Source organism: Vanellus vanellus (assembly GCF_965231255.1).
Source record: "Vanellus vanellus genome assembly, chromosome: 7".
NCBI classification, from domain to species: Eukaryota; Metazoa; Chordata; class Aves; order Charadriiformes; family Charadriidae; genus Vanellus; species Vanellus vanellus.
The window spans coordinates 26,952,476-26,976,179 of NC_138912.1; the positions used below are offsets into that span (position 1 = coordinate 26,952,476).

The 23,704-nt window shown below is 41.1% G+C and overlaps 1 protein-coding gene across 1 annotated transcript in view; it reads right to left on the minus strand.

Annotated features, from left to right (window-relative positions):
- Positions 1 to 14,295: 14,295 nt before the first annotated feature.
- Positions 14,296 to 23,704, minus strand: part of POLR3A (RNA polymerase III subunit A) — a gene marked incomplete at its 5' end in the record, with an annotated part of 36,415 nt that continues 27,006 nt past the window's right edge. The window contains 7 exons of the mRNA XM_082486317.1: positions 14,296 to 16,240; positions 19,454 to 19,586; positions 20,921 to 21,052; positions 21,372 to 21,536; positions 22,197 to 22,361; positions 22,807 to 22,899; positions 23,010 to 23,103. Coding sequence (XP_082342443.1) covers positions 16,080 to 16,240; positions 19,454 to 19,586; positions 20,921 to 21,052; positions 21,372 to 21,536; positions 22,197 to 22,361; positions 22,807 to 22,899; positions 23,010 to 23,103 — 943 coding nt within the window. The 3' untranslated portion in view covers positions 14,296 to 16,079. The remainder of the gene's footprint in view (positions 16,241 to 19,453; positions 19,587 to 20,920; positions 21,053 to 21,371; positions 21,537 to 22,196; positions 22,362 to 22,806; positions 22,900 to 23,009; positions 23,104 to 23,704) is intronic.

Below are 23,704 nucleotides of genomic sequence, written 5' to 3' on the forward strand. Positions count from 1 at the left end.
AAGATGGGGACAGTGAAGTACTTTTAAGTCCTTATCTTGCAGAATTTTCTGCTGGGAGGACAGGATCATCCTCAGCACAAGCATTAGGTTTCAGCAACCCACAGTCCTGCAGCTGAAGGCAGCTTTTGTTCTAAGTCCATATAACTCTGTGCAGTATATGAAATCCCAGCAAATGCCACAATGGTAACTATGGTATAACAAAATAGCAAACACACAAGCATTTGAAAATATTACGATCAGAATCAAGAGCAGCAAGAGCAGGATTCAACCTTTAATATACTTCCATAATTGCAAATACACCTTTTTTATTATGCAATAATCATCGTGTTTGTGTATGCAAACTCAGCACATTTCCTGAAATAAAATGTTGTGTCATACATTTGCATTAGAAACTAAAAAGAGATTCAATTTCACGTAATCCAGCACACAGTTCTCACTGTAAAAGTCTATCTTCCATACAGATCAGAGAACTTTAGACTGAAACCAAGACAACTCTGAACATCATGACAATCAAGCAGGAAAGGGAAAGAGGAAAGCAGAGGAGAGAGAGAGAAAAAGAGAGAAAGAAAAAAAGAAAGTAGAGAAAGAGAAAAGGAAAGGAAAGTCTACCCTCTTTCAAGATGGATTTCAGTAAGACAGTATAAAATATTGCACCTGCAATGGCAGCGACTGCACCCCATGACTGTTCTTCTGTCTTGCAAAATCTTTGCTTCCAAAAGCCGTTAGGTGATGAGATTGGTATTCTCTATCGGTGTTATGGTTTGAGAGACCCATAACAATTTGTTGTCATTTAGACAATCATTCTATCACCCGATGACCCCTCCCCACCTGGGAAAGGGAAATCGGGAAAAACAAGAAAACCCGAGAGCTGAAGTATAAACAGATTTAATAAAATAAGATTAGATAATTAACATTAACAGCACTAAAGAACTGATATTGATCCCGACACCAATACGGAATATGCAAAGATTATACTCAGCCAGTTATATCAGTCGGAAGCTGTGCACTCCCAGCAGTGGACAGCAAATGTCGGACACTGCGAGCGCTACAGCTTCAGGAGGAAGGGAAGGCCTCAGGGCTCCGGCACCAGGGCACGAAGTTCTCAGGATGGCAGCCATCAAGGGAGAGAGCGACTTCGCAGCAAACTTTCTAATTTATAATGAGTGTGACGTTGATGGTATGAAATAATCCTGTTGGCCAGCTTGGGTCAAGTGCCTGGGTCTCGCTCCTCCTCATCCCTGCACCTGGCTAGCTCAAAAACACTGAGACCTTGAGACCCACACACCATAGCTGGCTGTAAAGTAAATATTTTCACAAATTCAGACACTGGAGTCTTCTGAAAGTGCAGTTTTCCCAAGCATTAGAAGAGAAATTAGTCCTGTGTCTCTCAAACCAGGACAATCGGTCATCCACATACTGAGTGACACTAATGTATTAAGTTGGGATTTTCGGATAAGGCACCTTTTAGAAACATCTGGGCTTTAAAAGAGATTTCTTATACTCAAATACTCACTTTAATAGTACAGTAGTCTTCCGTGCAAAAAAAAAAAATACCTGTCAGTCCTTCTCAAATACCTCCTCCTTCTCCACACCTGCCTGCTTACTGGAGCCCAAGGCACTCTGCTGCTGTCGGGTTACTGGTAAATCCCCTCCTCGATATCATCAAACTGAACTAGTCAAAAATTCTAATGGCCAAAAGTAGAGGATTTTCTTTAAGATTAGGAGTTTGTTTTTTGTTTTTTTTTTTTTCTATTATTTTTAAATACACGGGAGACATTTTATTTGCTTTTTGGTTTTGGAGCCCTTAGGATACAGGTCTTCAAGCTTCATTGGCAGCCATGTATGCTAGAAACGGTTTTGTAATGAAAGCTAAGCTGCTCACGTAATCATATGATCCAAGCACCTAAGGGTTTAGAGAAAAATATTGAGAGATTTAACAGTAAGTTACTGGAAGCTGACAACACTGTGTGGATCCTGGGAAGGAAGAGCATACAATCTCCAGGATAGGTATATGAAAAATACCATCACCAAATTAAGATTGCAGCTGTCGAGATACAAAGTAAACACCATAGAGATTTTGTAGTAGGCGTTACATGAAACACTAGCACCTAAGCAGTTCTCAACAGAACCTTTTTTTTTTTTTTTTTTTCAGATTGGTGTAACTGATAGGCACTTAATTAACATTTTCAGGATAGGAAGGTGCTGGTCTAATGGGCCAGCAGATCAAAAAACCTCACTTACCCATAAAAAGGGGGGGGGGGGGGGAACCCCAAACATAACGTGAGCAGTCTCGGCACTGCCCAGGCAAAATATTTCACCTGGCAGTATCACTTCGAGGAACGGGCTATGCCCATAAGTCCGGAGGTCCTCAGTGATCCTGCTGAAGCTGCGGACCGAGGGAGCTGCTGTTGGACTCTCACAGAAGCACAAAGATCATTTGTCTTCCTAAAAATATGCAACCGTGAACTCCAGGAAAGGGTGTAGCTCTTTCTTAAGTGAGCTCCTACGACATACAGTATGCAGGAAAGAAGACCAGAGGGTTACATTGCTTTTATTTTTCCGTAGCCTTAACACCTATTAGTCATTTCATCTTGCACTGCACTAGACAGTTTTTAGATAGTCATTATTTTGGCCCATTCCTACTCTGGGCAGGGGCTGAACTGGTAATTCTAGTTAAAATGAAGAAGATCAGACAGTTATTTCAGTCAACTTCAACAGAAAGAAAACACCGACTACTGAGGGCTTTAAATTTCCCAGGGCTGTTGAAAAAGCAAATTAAAAAAAATAAAATTGTTTTACTTAAGCAACTAAAGATTTGCCTATTAAAAGAGGAAGAAAAGGCTTTCCTCTGGGGCAGAATACCTGGCAGGAAGGGTGGGTGGGTGGTTATTGGGGGGGGGGGGGAGGGGGTGGAGAAAAGGGCAAGTAAATTGGCTCCTCCTGGAGCTGTGCATATACACAATCACTTCTGTTTCTCAGACAACTGCTTCCAAAGGCAGGCAGGAGAAGAAAACCAGCAATACTACAGAGGCACGTCAGTGGTGACCCTATAGGGCTGTGAGAGTTTCGGCTTTCGAAGGGAAGGCACCCTGCAAGCACATCCCCAGTGCCCGTCTGTTTACAACAGAACTGGGGGGTAATTTAATTTTCTTTGGGAGACTGGGCTGACTTGTGATGTGGTTAAATTCTATACGCCAGCAGATGTTAAACAGCCCCTTTAAAAGCTGTTGCTCGCAGTTTGTTATTGGTTTAGTTTCTAGGTCAGTTTTCAAGCCGAGCCAAGAGAGGGTACGTATACCCATCATTCGCTCTACTTCTTTTAGCGCTAATGGGGAGATAAAAGCAAATGGGTGCCCAGAGCATCCCTGGATAACTTCTATCAACAAGCCACGCACAAGCTGGGAATTCGTAAAAGAAAACCCAAACTGCAGTTGAAGGTGACAGATAAATGCAACAGTAAGAACTCTAAGCCTCGGCACAGTTTCACCGTCTTCATTTTTTTTCTGTCAGCAATGAGTGTTTTCAAACTGGATTTGAATCTAAAGGCTCTTGAAGAAGGGAAGGTACTTTCTTATGTTCCGCTTCTTATTTGAAGCCTCAGAGCTGCTGGGAATTACATACGTACTTCTAACAGCAAGTAGTTCCCTTGCTCGCTGACACGCAAGGGTTTAAGAGTTGAATACATCTCAGTTACAAGCTGAGTTTTTGAGGGTCTCCAAGTCAATGAAAGGACCTAAGGATTAATCCAAGATGCTTTGCAGGTAACGGTGATCATCCCGTTGATTTTAAAGGGCTTTGGTTCAGATGTCTTACTCGTTATCTACCAAAATAGACACAATTTATTCTACGATTAGAATATGTAGTATGCTAAAAAAAATGCAAGCAAAGAAAGGGAAGTCGTTCTGATAGAATATCATTCCCGTCAGACGCTTGCCTGATGGGTACAGAAGGAGCAAAAAAAGCATCTCATCATGCCTAGCAGGCAGAAATGACAAAGCAGAGCTTTAGAAAGACTTGGGGGCAGAATGCGTGCAGAGCCACGGGAAACCCTGCCCGAGACACTCAGAAATGCACACTTTTACAGGTGGTGAGCATGGGGCAGTGCTTTCATTGTGGGACAGCCAGACTTGAAGAAAAGGGCTCCTGATGCTAAATAGAAGCCAATAATCCTCGAAGGCTCCAGGGCAGCCCAGATATCTCTAGTCCAAGCCCAATGAGCTCCCTGAGGAAACAGAGAGGGGTATGCATGCAGCCACGGTTCTCCGTGTTCCTCTCGATACCTGTGCAACCCCTGGGTTTTTTCCACACGCGCCTGACGAGCTAGTCCCACAGCCCGTCCGTTTTGCAAGGCTTAAGCTAAGGCAGGAACAGAAGTGGCAGCCCAGCTCCTGAGAAAAAACAAAACGGTACTAAGCAGATCTGCAGATGAGAATAGACCAATACTCAGATTTGGTTGGACTTCAAAAGCTTATCATGCATGGAAGCGGATGAGCAGGATGGCGGGGAGCATCCAGCTGGAGGGGATCATTATTGCTTCATAATGAAACGCTCTAGCATTCTGAATTCAACTGCTTTATGATAATAGGAGAAGCATTTCTATTTTCCTTTCACGAGTTGTGTACAGTTCTACAAGTTTTTGGGAAAACCAGACGAACGTGGATGGTCAGGAGGCTGAAAAACATGCTGGTCTTTAAGCAGATCCTGTGTGTCACGCCCGTAGCTGAGACTTTAACTGCTGTTTGACAGCGATACGTTGATTTCTGTTTACATAAACACTGCATAAAATCCATATGCTTCTGATTTGAGAAGAAATTCTTACTTTTAACATGGCAGGATGTTCCTTGGGCAGGAGGGGGAAATAATTCTCGTAGGAGGTAAACACAAGCCTGGGATTACAGTGAGAATAAAGTCGAAGAGAAAGCCTTGTGCAGCTTGCTATAGTCAATTTGCTTCGGCAAAGCAGACTGTGGGCCAAGACGCAACTAAAGACTGAGGCGTGTTTAACATGACAAAAATACTGGACTTAACTAAAGTCAGATCCGAAACCAGTAGCTAACATGAAATGAAGTAACTCCTAAGTTACACTCCAATGTAGAAGGCAAAAGGAATAGAGTCTCTGCGCCAGCCTACATGCCTTGGCAGGGATGGGAAAGCCATCAGAGACTTCCAGAATGAAATAATGTCTCGGCTTGGCACAGCGGCAGCTGCTTTACCAGCTTCCGCAAGGTCTGGTCATCCGGTTTAAACTCAGCTACGAATCTTCAACGCATCTGTATTTTTTCCCCCCGCATAACAGAAATGTAAAAATTAAACAGTTCAAGTTGACTAGCATTTTTTAAGGAAAAATGCCATAAAGGTAATTTAGAACTTAAATTATTATACATGCCAAGATTTGCCAGAATTGAGTAGCAAACAAAAAAACAACTCCCAAAGCAAACAGCAAATCCCCACCTCAATACTAAATGGAAAAGAACATATACAGTATGGCCCATAATAAGCAGAAATGTCCGAGACAAACTCCCGAGCCTGAAAAAGGATTTAGGTTAAAAATGATTCTTTCTGGATCAAGTCTGCAGCAAAGTTGTTTAGAGAAATGTTGTGCAACTCTTTGAAACTTACAAAGATGCATTAAGTGGTGGGAGTTTGATGGATAGAAATATTTAATACAATGCATGTATCAAAGCTCATCCAGTTCTGCCGAGTTAGAGTTCTCTAATTGGTTTCCAGGGGACTTGGATAAAGCCCCAATTTGGTAATAAAAATGCCGTGCAGAAGAATAACTGAAATAAAAAGTCTCCAAGTCAGCTAGCGATATTCCATGAAGGATAAATACACTTCATCAGCAAGGCAAGCCAAATGTTATCCTTTTTACCGCAGTCTATTTGTACTGTTAGAATTTTTTTCCCTTAACTCATCCTCAGAGCTGCTGCCCTCCCCCTCCGACAATATTAATGGCAGCAAAGAGCTTCGCTGCTTTGCCCTCTTCCTTTTCCTGCTGAAGTCAGGGTCTGTCTTGCAGCTGACTTCGAGAGCAGCAACTTCTAGCCTTTTTCCGCTTTCTTTGGAAGATGAAAGAATAAAAAGAGCTATACACGGCAGATGCTGATCACATTGTTCAATCCACACATCCCGGCAATAAAAACCCAGGAAGAGTAGTACATGCCACTTCGATGATTCTATCATCTCCTCTCACAACCGTCTCCCTAAGGAGAGACTATTATCGTTTAATAGTCTTTAATAGACTGAATCTAGAGTACACAGAGCCTGAAGACTTCCCCAGGTGGTACAAGTGTGCGGCAGCAAGAGTTAACGGATTCTACACGCGCCAACGACCTACCAGGCTGCTGTGCTGATCACCGCTCCTCTGTATTTTTATTCTCAACAGGGTACACACAAACACAAGCAAGGGAAACAACACTGGCGACAGGCAAGCGGGAAGGACGAGAAGCAGGCTAAAGAGAAAAATAAGCGGAGAGTTAAACAGTGCTGACAAAGGGCCACATGAAGCAGGGATGCCTTTCATTTCACTTTAAAGTACGAATGCGGTCCCTTATATAATAAGGTCATTTTTTTTTTTTTTCCCCCAGAAGTTATTTGACCGTAATTGTAATTTCGATGGCAGTAAATTTCCACATCCAGATGTGCTGAGGAGATGTTTTTTCCTTGAGTGGTTTAATTACCCTTCGGGCAAAGGCTCCCAGTAACCTTGCATGGCTGAGTTGCGGCCAGCCAGTGGCACAGTATGGTTGACACAGTGCTGCTGCGGGGAAGCGGTGTCACCAGCAGTGACAGTCACCACGGGCCCAGAAGGGAGGAATCTGTGTGAGAAACAAGGACAAGGAGAAAGAAATAAATGCAAAGGGGAACTAGAAAATGCACAGCAGTGGCATAAGTCAGAAGAACTAAACGTCTTCTTAAAAATGGGAGTTTAAAGGAAGCCTCTGATGTAACTGGAAAATATCTGCACGAGCCAAAACTCTGGAAGAATGGCCTATGGGAAAGGGAACGACTTGTTGTGTGGGCTTGTCAAGGTACCTACGCATACGACAAACATTTTAGCATCATTGCGTTGGAAAAGTGCAGGGGTCGGGGTAGAGTAAGGAGCGAGGAGTGTCCGCCCTTCCATCCGATGTGTGCACGAAAGAGATCCCCTACCCACTGTGCCCTGCACCAACCAGTCACACAGTATCACTGGTGGTGCCTCAACCCCGCACCGTGATATGGCCAAGGCCATCCTCGTCACTCCCAAGACCGTCAGCAGTTTAAGACAGAGATGCTGTCCATCAGCCTAGGTCCAAGAATCCCCTGTCCATGACTACGCATTGCTCAGGCTGAAGGACGACAGTCTGTAGAAAAGGTGACTTCAAGAAGCAATTCCTATATGGAGTAACAGAAGAGAACATAATATCACAGGGTTACAAACAGGGATGAATCACAGCACACTGCTAACGAATTCTCAGAAAACAACAAAACCCTGAATAATAAATCAAGTCAAATAATTTTTAAGTCTCACACCTAATTCTGGCATTTTCCAGGAGCCCTGAAGTTTACCAGCACAGTCTCACTATTGCTTTTGCATTTCTTGCCAACAAGTTTTCTTTATTTTGCTTTTAAAAATCTGCACAATTTAACATTTAAAAGGGGTGCATGCAGACACAATTGCCATACGTATTGGAAGATTAGCCAACCAACACCCGCTTTCACAGAAAGGAGAATAAAATGCTGGTGGTTAATAATCCAGATACCTGCTGCTTTCGTAACGGCTTCATTTCTGGTCAACAACATCTCCAACTGACAAAGCATAGCCACCACGGAGGAGAGAGGAACTCGGTATGAAACCCTGCGTGGTACCCCAGCTTTCTGTGGACCATGAACGCCACAGTCACAGAGGCACCTGCGTGTCCTCGTTTCTCCACGGACTAAAACTCCTCAGCACCATCCAGCTTTGAAATCAACGAGGTGGCCGCACAGTGATGGCAGACATCCATTGCAGACAGTCGTCTTTTTTTTTTTTTTTTTTTTTTTTTTTTTTAAACACCACCACCAATCTACATAGAACAGCTTTCCTTTTCAAACTTTACCGAATTACCCACCTGATCTTCACAGCTGTTGTAGCCTCTCTTCTAGTGGGAGACACAACACTAGGAATTTAATGGCTGTCATTGCTGTATCTTGGCCCAGTAGCAGGACTTACATATTATTAAAAACTCCTCAAATAAGGATTTTCCAGGAATGCTTCTGATCTAACTGCAGGTATCAACACTAGAAGACAGATTCCTATTTGCCCCCCCCAATTATAGACACAATCTTCCACGCGGACTGTACCAGATCCCAACACGCGCAGCAGTTTTTACACTTAACTGTAGCACATGGCTGTGCTTAAGGAGCCGTAATTGCGTGCAGTTGGTTGAAACAGTATTATAACCAAACAGATAAAATAACTGAAGGAAATAATGCAGAGTCATTACTCATTATTAATAGTCATCTAATGAATGATGATTTAACTATCAGTTGTCACAGCCAGCCACAGTAATTTGCAGTGCAAACGGTGAAATCCGAGTTCTCAGGAATACACATCCTGTTTCCAGCTATTTCCATCACTTCACTGGGGCTCCCCGTAGAGATTCCGAACACCTGTGTGTCACTTTACCTAGCTGCCATCTTTCTGTTTCCCCCCAAACAGATATGAACTTCCACTCTACTCTGCTTCCATCCCCCCTTGCTTACCTTTGCATTCCCCACCTTTTCAGCCTTCTTCCCTCTATCCCCAACACCTGCAGAGACCACCGCATTCCTGCGCAACGTCAGGCACACCTACCATCACTGCTTCCACAAGGAACACGCTCTCGCAGGTTTGGACTCACACAACAGACTGTTTGGATGAAGAAACACCTTTTGCCACGTAACGCACACGGTGGCTTTACACACAACTAGAAGAAACTGGTGGTGAAGACAACGCTGTATTCAAAGCGGCTCATGGCCAACAGAATCCCCAAGCGCAACCAGTCAATACCGAGTTCTGGCTCAAAGACCGCTGTGAATCGAGTTACACGTATGATAGGAACGAACAAAGCTACAGGCGTTAAAGTGGAAGTCACCTTTCATAAATCTCGCTGTTTTCAGCTGTCCGTACACAGAGAAGACCGCCTGATTCACATTCTTTTCGGTCCGAAGCAGTGGTCTCTTGCGCCTCTCAGCATCACCTTCACGTGTTTTTAACGCAGCTTTGCTTTGGGGTTCTGCGGCAGCCGAAGAACGCGGAGCTGCTACCCCGCCAGCTGCCAGACCGTCACGCTTCAGGGAAGCTCTGGCAGCTATATTTAAGCGCTCGCTATAGAGAACGAACGCAGATTGCAGCAATCACTGCTGCACGGAAAATGCTGCGGCAAAAGACACATCTCCTTTCACAGTACAGATACGCCGTTCTCCTGCTTGCCGGGAGCAACTCGCTGGGTTCCTTTGGGAATGACTACAGCCTTCTACTTCAGCGCTACCTTTTTTGCTTGGTTGGTTGTTTTTTAAGCCAGGTGGGGCAGAGGATAAGCAAGTCCTTACTAATTCGTGAAAAAGGGTGTCTGGAGTCCCTTTTCTCCTTAGGAAAATTCATTCCCTTGATCTTCTTCCTCACATGTATGATTTTAACAGGTAACCTTCCTTCTCATGGTTGTATTTCAGCCCTCATATTGCAAAAAACATTTTTAATAGAAAAATAGAGAATTGCTACCCAAACACCTCTTTTCCCAAAACAAAACGCTGCTCTCTAGTGGAAGATAATGATATGATCTAATTGCATAAGAAGAAATGTTTTAAATTTTTCATTTTATCAGTTACAGGAAACTTCAATTCATTTTCACAAGCGCTGACACCCGAGAGTAGTAAGGCCGGTTTGTTTTATTTCAGCCGCTCAGATTGCCCCGTAAGATTTTGGTATTTATTCCTCAAGATAAATTTGCTATGCATTTATCTCAATACTATAATCACATCCAAATAACCTGTCAAGTATTTGTGAATTAAAATATTAATACATTTTCTAATTTCATCCCTTTTCGTTTTTCTGTTCTTAGACAATATAAAAAACAGAGGAATTTTTTTCCTGTTTCCTTATTTTTCCGCATATTTAATTACTGACAGCTCTAGCTAACCATTTTGAAGATACAACAATCATCAGTTACATTCACAGAAGAACTTAGGCAAATATGCAGATGCTATGAAAATCGTTATCCTGTTTGCTGTGGGTTTCTAAAAAGACATTCCTGTCTGCAAGCACCGTGATACACAACTGAGGAATTACCTGTTGCGGCGCTTCCTTCAGCTTATACTGAAACACTGCCAAGTGGTCAGACATCACGGAGTATTTGTCCTGAAGGATCCAAATTTTATCCTACTTGTATTTAATTTATAAAACACAGCATGCGTTTGCTTTCCTTTTATTTATTTTTTAAAAAGCATAGATAAAACAAAAAGAGGAAGAGCCCTCCATACTAAATTTCTTCAAGTTATGGACCAAAGCAGCACGTTTCTAGATTTATTCCCAGCTTCCCATACTCGCAACAGGAAACCTAGATGGCACGTGCTTCTGTTTTCTTATCTCTGCAGATAAGAGACATGTGTAAAGTAGTTTCCTGATAAACATACTACAAAAGTACTTTATTACTTTTTTTTTCCCCCCTATGAAGTGCCTTTAAAAAGAAATTGCTCTCTGCATATTGGCTTACTAATTAATTTTAACTCCAATTTTTGCCCGCGTACTTCTTCCACCTTAAGTACTCTTCCCATCAAATGCAAATACTAAGGGAAGGGAACAGTAATTTGTCAAAGGATATAGGTTAAGCAGCCACAGATTGCTATTCAGTGTAAATCTCACCTGTAAAAATGACAGTCCTGCCAGGTCTATATCTAGTCTTCCGTCAAAACTAGGTGGGCTATATACGTTGTAGAATAATATGACGCTGGCTTGCAAAAGCATTCCAGCTTAGCTCCAGCCACCAGCAGCTGAGGCCGCACACCCCACCGGAGAGCCCTGCCCAGCACCACAGCCCACGGCTGCAGCCCTGGACATGTGCTTGGCTCTCCTCAACGTTCTCAGCTGCATCCTGCCATCCGCACAGCTGCCACAGAAATGTGTTTCACAGCCAACACCTAACCCTCCCGCAACAGCCTCGGGAAGCAAGAGCTTTACTTAGCCGCTCCATTTGATTTTTTCATTGTCCTCTTCCCCTTCACTCACGCTTCTGCTGACGTTCTGCTCTGCTCCCACTGCTGAAAAGATGCTGCCCTCGCCGCTCAGCTCAGCCCGTGCCTTGCTACGCACAGTGCGCTCCAGCAGATGCTGCAGCCATCCACCACTGCCAGTCCTCCACCACTGCCAGCCCTCCGGGCTTGTCCACTGCCGTTGTCACCAGAGGAGCAGGTCATTTTCTGCGTTCCCATCAGAGGGATCAATGGTGGCTTTCCATTTGTTTGTTTTTAGGGCAAAAAGAGAGACATGTAGAAGGTCCCCCCATCTCCAAGTATCTACTGCAGTATTTTATGAAGTAATTATTCAGCTACTCCTATTGTTAGATGGAAAGAAAAAGTGGAGATGGAGAGGGTCTTTTGACCCACAACACATCAAATCCAAATCTTGAAAGAATACAAATGAACAATATATTTGCTTTGCCGTTGACTTGAGATTTAGACACAAAACTGTTTTCAAGTTTTAGTCCAAATCACAAAATATAGTAGTATTTTCGGTAGACCTCACTGAGGAAAAAAAAATAATCAAGGGTCAGTTTATAAATAATGGCTTACTGAGGAGTTTCTAAGCCTGACAACCAAGGAAAAGTTTACACTTGTTTTAGAACGGATGAGAAACATGCAGAAAATTAGAAATCAGGATATTCATAATTAACATAATGAATTTTGGTAGCCAGTTCTTGCTTTCTTAAAAATATGCCATCAGCAGTACCCATATGAATCGGGGTTTCCATCTCAGCCCTCCCACTCGCAGCTGCCTTTGCTGCCCGACCGCTGCACCACTGGCTACGCGCTTCATACTCCACATTCCTCAGCAGCCCCACTGTTCTAAGTTCAATGCCGATGTTCGACGGGAGCTGGAGGATGTTTAGAATTTTAAGGGCATCTGGTGATCCAATTTGGATGACAGAACCCAATTGTCTACGCAAGCTAACGGCTAGAGATTTTAGCATTAACTTCACAGGTGTTTTTACTGTAATAAGTACACAAACAATTCTGAGACTTCATAAATGAATCAGCGATGCTTTTCCATGCAAAGACATGTTGGCTGTTTGGGATGTTCTGTTCTAGGGCTTCTTTTGTTATCTAGTAATTTTTCAGAAATGAAATTATTTCTTGAAAATTTACATTTAACATAGTATTTAATTTCAATTAGCACATTAATTGGAAAATAGAAGAAAATATGCAAAATAGTATTTATTTTTAAAAGTGAAACCTGTGCTAAGGATAAAAAAAATGAATAAAAACCTAAATTTTAAGAACCATCCCAAAGTTGCATTTCTTTGACCATTAAAACTGACCCTTAAAAAAGGCTGCTTATGAGTAAAATCATAGAATGGTTTAGGTTGGAAGAGACCTTAAAGAGACCTTAAAGTTTCAACCCCCCTGCCATGGGCAGGGACACCTTCCACTAGACCAGGCTACTCAAGCCCCATCCAGCCTGGCCCGGAACACCTCCAGGGATGGGGCAGCCACAACTTCTCTGGGAAACCTGTGCCAGTGTCTCACCACCCCCAGAGTGAAAAACTTCTTCCTAATGTTCAATCTGAACCTGCCTTCTTCCAGTGTAAAGCCATTCCCCCTCGTCCCATCACTACATGACCTTGTAAAAAGTCCTTCCCCAGCTCTCCTGTAGGCCCCCCTTTAGGCACTGGAAGGCCGCTATAAGGTCTCCCCAGAGCTTTCTCTTTTCCAAGCTGAACAACTCCCTCTGCCTATCTTCATAGTAGAGGTTCTCCAGCCCTCTGATCATCTTCGTGGCCCTCCTCTGGACTTGCTCCAACAGGTCCATGTCCTTCTAGTGCTGAGGACTCCAGAGCGGGATGCAGTACTCCATGTGGGGTCTTACCAGAGCAGAGTAGAGGGGCAGAATCACCTCCCTTGACCTGCTGGCCACGCTGCTTTTGATGCAGCCCAGGATACAGTTGGTCTTCTGGGCTACGAGTACACATTACTGGCTCATGTTGAGCTTCTCATCAACCAACATCCCCAAGTCTTTCTCCTCAGGGTTGCTCTCAATCCATTCTCTGCCCAGCCTGTATTTGTGCTTGGGATTGCCCTGACCTATGTGCAGGACCTTGCACTTGGCCTTGTTGAACTTCATGAGGTTTGCACAGGCCCACCTCTCAGGCCTGGGCAGGTCCCTCTGGATGGCACCTGTTCCCTCTCAGTCTGCTCTCCTGAATTCCAGGGTAGCGAGACTGCCATGCACCCTCCTCGCTGCCCTAAGGATCTTGAACGCCACCATTTCATGGTCACTGCAGCCAAGGCTGTCCTTGAACTTCACATTCCCCACCAGCCCCTCCTTGTTGGCAAGAACAAGGTCCAGCAACGGCACCTCTCCTCATTGGCTCCTCTGTCACTTGGAAAGGAAGTTCTCATCAACACATTTGAGGAACCTCCTGGATTGCTTATGCCCTGCTGTGTTGTCACTCCAACAGATATCAGGGTGGTTGAGGTCCCCCACAAGGACCAGAGCTTGTGAACATGAGACTGCTCCTATCTATCTATAGATGGCCTCACCTGCTCGAGTCTTCCTGGTCAGGTGGCCTGTAACAGACCCCCACTGTAACATCATCTGTCCATGCCCTCCCTTTAATCCTGACCCATAAAGTCTTGCTCGGCTCCTCATCCATCTCCAGGCAGAGCTCCATGCACTCCAGCTGGTCATTGACACAGAGGGTGACACCCCATCCTCGTTTCCCCTGCCTGTCCTTCCTGAAATCCAACAGCTAATTTGTTTACTGACAGTACAGAAAGATCCAACAATAATTTTTAATTCAGAGTGCTCTTGTGTAAACAACCTATTTGGGGCTGAAATACTTACGAAGCACACAGCCTGCTCAGAGGCAAGATGTGTTTATAATTACTTTAAGCAAGACAGGTTTTGTATTACATATTAATTTAGGTTGTAAATACCTGAGATTTAAGCTCAACAATTCTCAATTGTCTCAATAACTAAAAGCAAATGAAGGATATGGAGGCTAGGCCATCCATAAATTAATTACACACAAATATAATGCATCAATAAACAAACACAAGGTTTACATTTTCTTTATCTCTGCCTCTCTTTATTATTAAAGACAATGATAACAGATGTAATTTACTTAATACTTTTAACATATATAACAGAGTGAACCCACCGTTTAAATAGCTGCATTTCACTATATTTACAAAAAAAAAAAAAAAAAAGGAAAAACAAAGAGGTGGTTACTCATTCTAATACGAACTCCACCCATTTACACCGTTTGTTTATTCATAAAAATACCAAGCACTTTCAGTAGAACTTCCCATGATAAAATGAAGTGCTTATGCACAGGAAAGTTTTATGGGCTTTCTCTCCATTTGGCCCGTACCTGTCTAATACTTACATCTTTAAAAAGAAATAAAGCTAGACTTCTATACAGACAAATTAGTAAGTGGCAGTCTCACTGAGATCACAAAGAAAATTTGAATTTATTCTTAAATTTCTATTGTTAAAAGGGAGATAGCAAAATATATATGGCTTTTAAAGCAGATACTAAATGCATTACATTCTCAATCTTTACCCTGCCAAAATCTAGGCAGACGTATACCTTAGTATCACATTGAAAATACAAAATAATTGGAGAATAGCTATATTGAATTTCCCATCAGTTCTTCTCTGCACAGAGGATGATTTAAAAAATAAACACAGTGGCATCTTAAGACTTAAAACAACAGATTTACATTCTCTGAACGTAGCCTTACACTTTTCTTTTGGTTGCTACATGAAGACAAACTGCAGCACTAACTCGTTCGTTTTCAAATCTAGATCATTCAGCAGCCTGCTTTTACTTCATTAGTGCACTACTTCAGCTTTTTTCTCTCCAACCTCTCTCCAGACCCATGTTCTCAGCACACAGAGTATCCAAACACAGATACTTTCCCTCCATAGCACCAGAGTGAATTTAAACACAGAACACTGAAATAATTTAAAAATTTATATTCATTCTGAAATTGTTTTAGTGGGCTAAAGATTAAAATACTTTGAAATTATATATCATGTCCATGCAGGAAAACAGTTTCCTTTCTATTTTTACTTTATATGTTAAAATAAAACTAGGTTGTTCAGATGACCTTGCTCAATTGCAAAACTTTCCCAAAACCAAATTACAGATTTGAGCAGTTATATGTAATAGCTGCTATAATATGAAAAACTAATTGTAATTTGTAATGTTCTTGTAACAGTCTTCTCAGAATTTACTAAAAGCTTTACATTCTGCAGCTTCTTGTAGGTACCTGGGGAGAAAAACCATTTACTGCATAATCCCTTGGGATAAATGAAAATACAATAAAAAGTTCAAGCAAAGAGCAAACACTTCAAACTTTTTTTAACAGCACTCCTGAAGTTTAACTCAGCATGAATCAATCAGGGACTCAGTTCAGGCAGTCTGAAGTCTCTGTTCTTAAGAGCTAGACTGACCTCTGCAGCTCCTGTTGAAAGGTCATTTCCAAACGGACTCTGTGCAAGCTCACAGAACTCGTGCAGGTTTGTGTTGTTTTGTTTAAATCAAATCTGATTACACGTGTCTAACACTGAGTTAATAACAACTTCCACACATTAACATTAACACAAAGGTCTAATTCTAGCACACGGAAAATAAAATTTTATCAGCCAAAATTCACTTTAAATTTATTTCCACTCTGTGGTACAGAGAAACCACTCCTTTCAGGGTCTGTACTAACAGCTGGTAAACAATTGGGCAATCCTGCTGATGGTATTTCACTTACCAATTCCCTGTTGTTAAGACACACAGAACTGATAATGCATGTTTCTTAATTAAATGATGTTTTCTTGCTATTCCTTGTTTCGCTGTAGTGCATTATGTCCAAGTGCTATGTAACAATGGGATATGAAATTCATTATTATCAAATATCAGAGGTCTTCTAGGAGGGGTTGATTCTTTGTCTGCTTTGTGCAACAGTTTAAAGAGTCCTGTTCCAATATTCATCGGAATTCCCATGATGATGCACTCAGAAACACCTGGGGGGGGGGAAGAAATCAAAACATGTTCAACATCTAAAGAGTATGGATTTTTTTGTTTTCATTTGCCCATTCTGTATGCATTGCCTATCAAATCTCCTTGAGCCACACATGTAAAGACCAAGGCCTCTTCACTAGATAAATTAAATGTTACGGTCATCAGATCAGTATGTTATTTAAATTGGTGCTACTTAAATTCTAGGTAGTTAGGAAAAATTCAACCCAAGCTAAACACCTTCTCTAGCAATGGAAGAGTTTCAGAAGGTTTGTTTTCAGAGACGACACATTCCACTCAGTGCCAATAGCAGAAGGTACAAGGCAAAGTTACTTCACATTCATTCTCTGACTCGGTGCTAAGACTTCAGTCAAATGCAGCCAAGTTTCCCCGAAACCCCTGCAGCATCCCAGTGAAAGAGGCATACCACTACTCTGTACAGCCCCTACAGCACACAGGTTACAATTAATAAAGGAAATACCTTTCTAACACCAAACAAAATAAACCTAACCTGGTTTTGCACAATAACTTTTCAAGCTGAGACAACTTCTGAACCACGGAAATTGCATTTGGATTTTGGGAATGCTTTTTCCCTTGCAATACTTCCATATGTACAACCAGGAGCCCTTCCTCCCTACCTCATGGACAAAGTAATAGTTTGCAGCATCTGACAGCAGCCACATATAGCAGAAAATGTTCAGACAGAACACGCCACTGTAACAACCAAGTGTATGTCCTATATCTGCTTAGATTAACCTATGGTAGGCACCAATGACAACCGTTGCGGATGGGTGAAGATAATGATGTTGATGGTGGCAGAACAACTGCCAGGACAGCACACTCCGCTCTAATGACCATCCAAGCCTTCTCTTGTGCAATGTCTTGTAACACAACCAATAGAATCTGTTGCAGATGTAATCATCTGGCTGACAGCTATGAACTGCTGCTCTCACTTTCAGCTGGAAGAAGCCAGACAGAGATGAAGCCAGTCATACTGCTCTTATTGCAGAGTATATTCTTGACACTTCCCCTCCAGACCACCTCCTCGTAAATGAGTATCACAGCAGTGATCTGTAGCTGTCGGTTCCCACTCTTAATTTAGAAATGAGTGCTGTTGGCTACTCCTTGGGAAAGGGACGGAAGGGTAAACTGACTATATCTCCAAGCAGTGGCTTGCAGATAGTAGCACTGCCTGCTGATTCTGCTTCTACAGTGGATGCTGCTGGAACTGGATGTACTGCCTCTGCTCTCGTTTCAACCCACTCTGCCCACTGAAAGGTGGCATCAGCAACTCTCAGAAGAAAATGCTTGTCTTTATGTAAAGCATGAATCAGCTCTTCCCCATTTTGTCAAGGAGGACAAAAAGCATCTTACAAAACTAAAGGGATTCAAAGGCCACATGGTCTAAAACTACACCCACACATTCAGGAGCAGCACTGATTTGACATGCCGTTCAGTTCAGCACCTATAGTTGATTTTGGGTACATACTCATTTTTCTTGGCAATGTTTATAATTCTTTCCTGCTCTGGAGATGCAAAACCATGAGCGTGTAAGAGTGTTTTCATAGCAATTCAAAGAGATAACTAGTGATGGCCAGGTCAGGCAGCTGCACAGCACTTTTTCATACAAACAAGCTAGTATCATCTTTTCAGTTTTGGAAGACAGACAACAATTTTCTGTTTTGTTCATTCCATTTCCTTATTTGAACTAAAACATTTATATAGAAGGCAACATGAAGATCTTTGGTTTCCACATTATTCAAAACAAGATTTTACCAGCACAGGGAGGACTTTGGGAAAACATTTTCTTTTCCTTACTGTCCAGGACGGAATCAGTCTCCCATAGATTCTTTGATAGAATCATGGGCAAATAATAATTAAAAAAAAAAAAAAAAGACAATAGCCCACTCACAGGGAGTGCTGGACAGCCAGAAAGCGGCAGAGTTCTTAAAATACAAACTAATAATACAACAGTTTCTAAGATTCCAGCGATTCAGAAAATATACTGTCCAAAAAGCACTGTTTGAAATTGACTACACTTTCTAAGACCACCTAGAAATACATACAAGGTAGTAAACCTTAACATAATGCATTCATATTTTTATACTTCATTAGCACCCAGAAATTACAGATGAGCGAGTACAGCTCCAGGATGGTAGACCTTACATAAACAGACAATGAAGAGTGTGAAACCTGCTTGACTTCTCCTGTTCTCTGTTTAACCTACTAGATAGAGACTTGTTAACAAAACATTCCAAAATGTATGTATTAGACTAAAAGAGAAAAAATCTGGGAGGAATGGGGGCAAAAGAAAAATCGTTTTAACTCCAAATATTAGAGTACACGGCAGAAATGTAATGTAAAATTAAGAGATAAACAGAATGACAACACTCATATATGTGAATTTTCTGTTTGGCTGTGTGTACATGTGCATGCATGCATGTACTTGTGTGCATGTTCACTTGTATTTTAAAATTCTTATCCGATTCTTTCACAAATTCAGTGAGAAGATGATTCAGTGGATGTTAATGAGCTTAATTTTAAAACTGAAGAACAGATACATTTAAAAAGAAATTTCTGAGGACAAGGATCTTTATTTTGTTAATGAATGGAGTACTGAATAAAGAGACTTCTAATTTAAAAAAAAACCAAAACATAATTTGTATCTATTTAGATCAGGAATAACTGAAGAAGTCAAGAATTTTGCCTTTCTGTTTATTTCTAGATATAACTGACAAATCACATAAGCAATCATTATGATATTCACCTATGCTACCCGAGACATATATGTCTTCCTACTTTTCAGTAGGAATGAAAATGAAACCTAAATACCGAATGTGGCACTAGATCCCTTAACCCGTTCTATGTGCTGAAGATACACAAACTTTCACAACTGAAAAAATAGAACTACTGATAGTGGGACAAATTTCCTGGTATTTCACCAAGCTATGCAGTGAGAAGTAAAACCAAATTACTAAAAGTCTACCTTAAGAAACATTACAAATGTCCAACTGACTTCAAGATGTCTGACTGACATGAGAAGTAGAGAAACAGCCACCAAACTTCTAGGATCAAGAAGTACGGATCAGCCTCGGACATGAAGTTTTTGACACGTAAGCTGAACAGAAAGCATAACAGGGGCAAAAATCCAATACTTTGAAGAGGTTTACAGATGCTGGGTAAGGACCACAAACTGCAAGAGAATTTGCAGTACCTACCACAAACAGAATCCTTCTGTCCAAAGTAGGCAGCATCAAAGAGATGGTCTGCAGTCTTTTCAAAAGAAGCCAGCATCAACACACTTTCCTTCATTTTTGCCAGTCCAAACCTAGTAATGCCCAGCACTTCACCCTTGATTGATGGAAAAACCCAAAGAAAGACTATCACAATAGTGGTTGGAGGTCAATTATTTTTGCTAAAGAAGCAAAATCAGGTGAACATGAGAAACAGTTTTTATTCTAACAAACATGTGAAACAAATAGTAGGTGAAAAGGTTACTATCTACAATATAGCATCATCATACCATGCTGCCTCACAGTTAAACATCCTGAAGGTTAATAGTTTGCTAGTAATCAATATTTAAATAAACCAGAAGTGATTATTCATACACAACAGAAGCTGTTACAAATGGTTAGTAGGTTATTATTTTTTTAAGCAATAATATTGTAAAGATTGAAAGAAACATGGCCATGTTTATTATAAACTAGTTGCTGAGCCACAAACTTCAGCTGTTTGAAGCTACTGCCTATTGTCTACTGATAAATCTGATTTCAGCTGCCAGATTACAGATGTTAAATCTTCATTTTTTCACTCTCCAGAAAAAAAAGTAATTAGCTTTTAAGACTAACTTGGTTTCTTTCTGCCTCTGTTTCAAACAAACGTCCCGATTATAACACACTGTGCACAGAAGCACAAGTCAAAACTACAGACAAAAGACTGCATGCTAGGAGCCCAACAAGTGTAAAACACTGCGCTCTGATGCCCTTTTCCACTATTGTGTTGCAGCTCCACGCAGCCAGCCCTGGGGACTGCTGCAGCTCAGTACAACAAAGCCCTACACAGTGTTGGGAGAAGTCAGAACTCCTTCATCCATTTCACCCAAATTAAACCCTTGCACTCTGGCAGGCAAAGTGGAAAGTCTCACTTCACTAAGTGTACTCAAATCTAAAAACCACATCGATGCGAAGGAGAGAAAGGCAATCAATAAAGAACAGATAGAGGATTTTCTACTAACAAGTTCTGGAAGACTGTTCATACTCTACATGTAATCTGATTCTATTTGTAATGTCTGTATCCTTTTACTCTTATATACAGTGCAGCTGCTATGAACCACACCCCATGTGGTTTTCTGCACAGCAAGCCTTAAATTGCACGCATCGTTACCCAAACAGTTGATTTTCATACCACAATTTTTAGGATTCCTATTTCCAATATGAAATTATGATTCCCTACTCATTAAATCAACTTGTTTTCAGTCAAACTAGACCTTCTCCCTGCCCCTTCCTCCCCAAGAAGCAGATTAATTAAGCATTTTGTTTGATATACAAACAGGTCAGTATAACCTACAATTCCTTAAACCTACAACTGATTTCCATCTCCCTAGCTCATCCATCCTTCTCAAACATGGTTAAAGTAATTTGTATAAACAGGCCAATGTAACATTTAGAAAAAGCAATAGTACAAACCTTGTAAGTCATTAGATCAGACAGCAACATCACATGTCTCCTGTCAATGCTCATACCATGGTTCACCATTGTATACTGAATCTCATTGATAATGGTTGTCCGAGCAGCTTCAATTCCTAGCGTCTTCTCTACCTACACAAGATTGTTAGATTAATGAAGGACCAAATGCTTGGAGCAAGTACATTCCTGAAACAAATAACATCTGATGTCAGATAATACTCCATTTCCATTACTACCCTTTTGCGCTTCCCCATTTAAACAATATTTATAGAAAAAGCTTCTTTGAAGAGAACACTGCTGCCAGTCAAACTATTCTCTTGTGTTAATGCATTCTGACAACTATTTGTGCACTCAGGCTTGATTAGATATCAACTGCTGCATCTGAGCACAAACAAGCGCTTGTAATAAAGATGCTACGGGGAAAACCCCACAGTACCCATTTGAACATTACCTCGTAAGTGTTGTTAGAGGATGTTTTTGTTCCTTTCACTCCATGAGTAGCCATAACAGCTCGCAGATTATCACCTTCAACTAGAAGTTTATATTTTTCCTTTCCACTTTGTTCATCAATATGAATGACAGCTCGGGAAACCTCTGGTATACCTTGCACTACAACCTTCACAAAAGAAAAAAACTAGTAACTTTGATGTGTACAGTAATGCAGTACAAAAGGGTAACCCTTATCAGCATTCAAACCTATTTAGAAGCTCCAGTCTTTGGAGTAAATGCTTAATTAAAATACATATGAAATAAGATTTCCTGCTTTTAAATACACTAGTGCAAATTCACACTGTACTGTAAACCTTACTCTACATTGTATGCCAGATATTCTCACACTCAGATCTAAGTCTCTGAATGGTGACAGATCCACACAACTGAAAGGGTGTCCTGCCAGTAAAAAGATGTACTCATCAATACTTTTAAAATCCAAAGTAGACACCCTCCTCACAGAAAGCTGCAAAAATGCCAGATACTGTCATGCAGTTCAATTCTAGATGCAGCTGGAAGAAGATAGAACTATTTCATACAAATGCTGCACTTGGAATGCTTCAGTAAATATTCTAAGGAAAGTATGGAGGCTTCAATTGTATTTATAAGGGTTAGTTACATAGGTTTAATTTCACCTGTAAAGCAGTAGCATCGCAATCTAAGAGCTGTGTACTCAGACTGCCTTCGTTGTCAATAATGAATAGAATTATTTTGTCTTCCCACCATAGGACCTCAAATTATTATTACTGATTACCTCCCACAAAAGAGGGACAGCCTTTGTTTTTACCTTTGGTAGTTCTTCCTTCAGGGACTGCAATACATAATACATTGAACTCTTGCTATTCTCACGAGGGGTCACACATACAACTGCTTCTCCATGGACAGCAACATCCCCAGGCTTTACTCTGAGTTTAGATATGCAAATAGAGTAGCGCACAGTCTCTGCATTCACCTGTGGCAAAAGTCAGCCAGCAAACATCAGGGTATCTCTCTTAACATATATAAATGTGCTCAAATACATGCAGCAGTCTTTCAACAGAATATAAAAAAGCAGAAAGTAGAAAAATAAACAAAAATTGTTACTCTCATAAATTGCACGAAATACTACTCTGTGCTGAGGGTACTGGCCAATATGTTAACTAACGGACAGAAATGGCATCTCTGTATTAAGCAAGACACCAAGAAATGAACGTATGTTCTCTCATTTCCAGGAAAAGGAAAAATTATCTACTTTGTAAGGGAAGAAAAAGGGAAAAACAAAATCCAGATGTAATGTAGCCACCTTTGTTCACTTTCTTTTTTTAACTTCCGCCAGTCTGATTTGTTTCTGAGACAGGGTTAAGAGACCCTTTGGAACTTACCGAAGGCATACTCTGCATAAGAGCTGAACAACTCACCTCTAATCTTAGTAGTCTAATGCGCTCTAAAGACAGCTTCACTAGGATGAAACAATCATCTGGAAGAAACACTTCCTCAATATATTCTGAAATCTTTAAGACATAAGGATGAAACAATTAGCATGTGAAAATGGTTAAAATGCCCTATAGCAATTGGCTAGAGTTTACATTTAAAGCATGAGCAATAATACAATTTTTCCTACCTCTCCTAATAAAGTTTTCTCAATTCTTCCTTTAACCAGACGGGCAAAATCAGGATCATCATCTTTGTCCAACTGTGCTGTTATAATAGGGGTGCTACAAAGAATAAACACACAAGAAAAAACAGCTAGGAAACTGCTCAGCTAGATTACAGACGGCAAAACTACAGCTTGCCTTACGGAACCTATCTTATCATCTAGAGAAGCATTTAATAACATAAAGAGGCCTTCAGCTTCCTCAGGGACATTTAAGAAACTTATTGTTCGCGTACTTCAGGCTGGTAAAAGCAAGCCCACACACCAGAGGTTATAACATAACAACTAGTGACTATTTTCATGGCATACAGTATTCTAGTATTATTTAAGTATAGCTTCATGGATACCTAGGTATAGCTACGCTTCAACTACTGCTAAGCACCAGAAAGTTTCACAACATAGGAGAGACACCTAATGGAATATTAAACTTAATATGTAACCACTTTACCTCATTTGATTTTCAGAACAATAAAACTTGTCTCTTCTCTGGTCCTAAGTATCACTTAGTTGGAAAGACATTACATTTTTCTTGTTTGGGCATTCCATAGATTCAATGCTGTCTAGTATATTACTGGAAACAGGGAAATGCTATCACACATTGCAAATTTATCCATCAGATTTTACTTACGCAAGGGGAAAAACCAAACCAAAACAACGTTAGT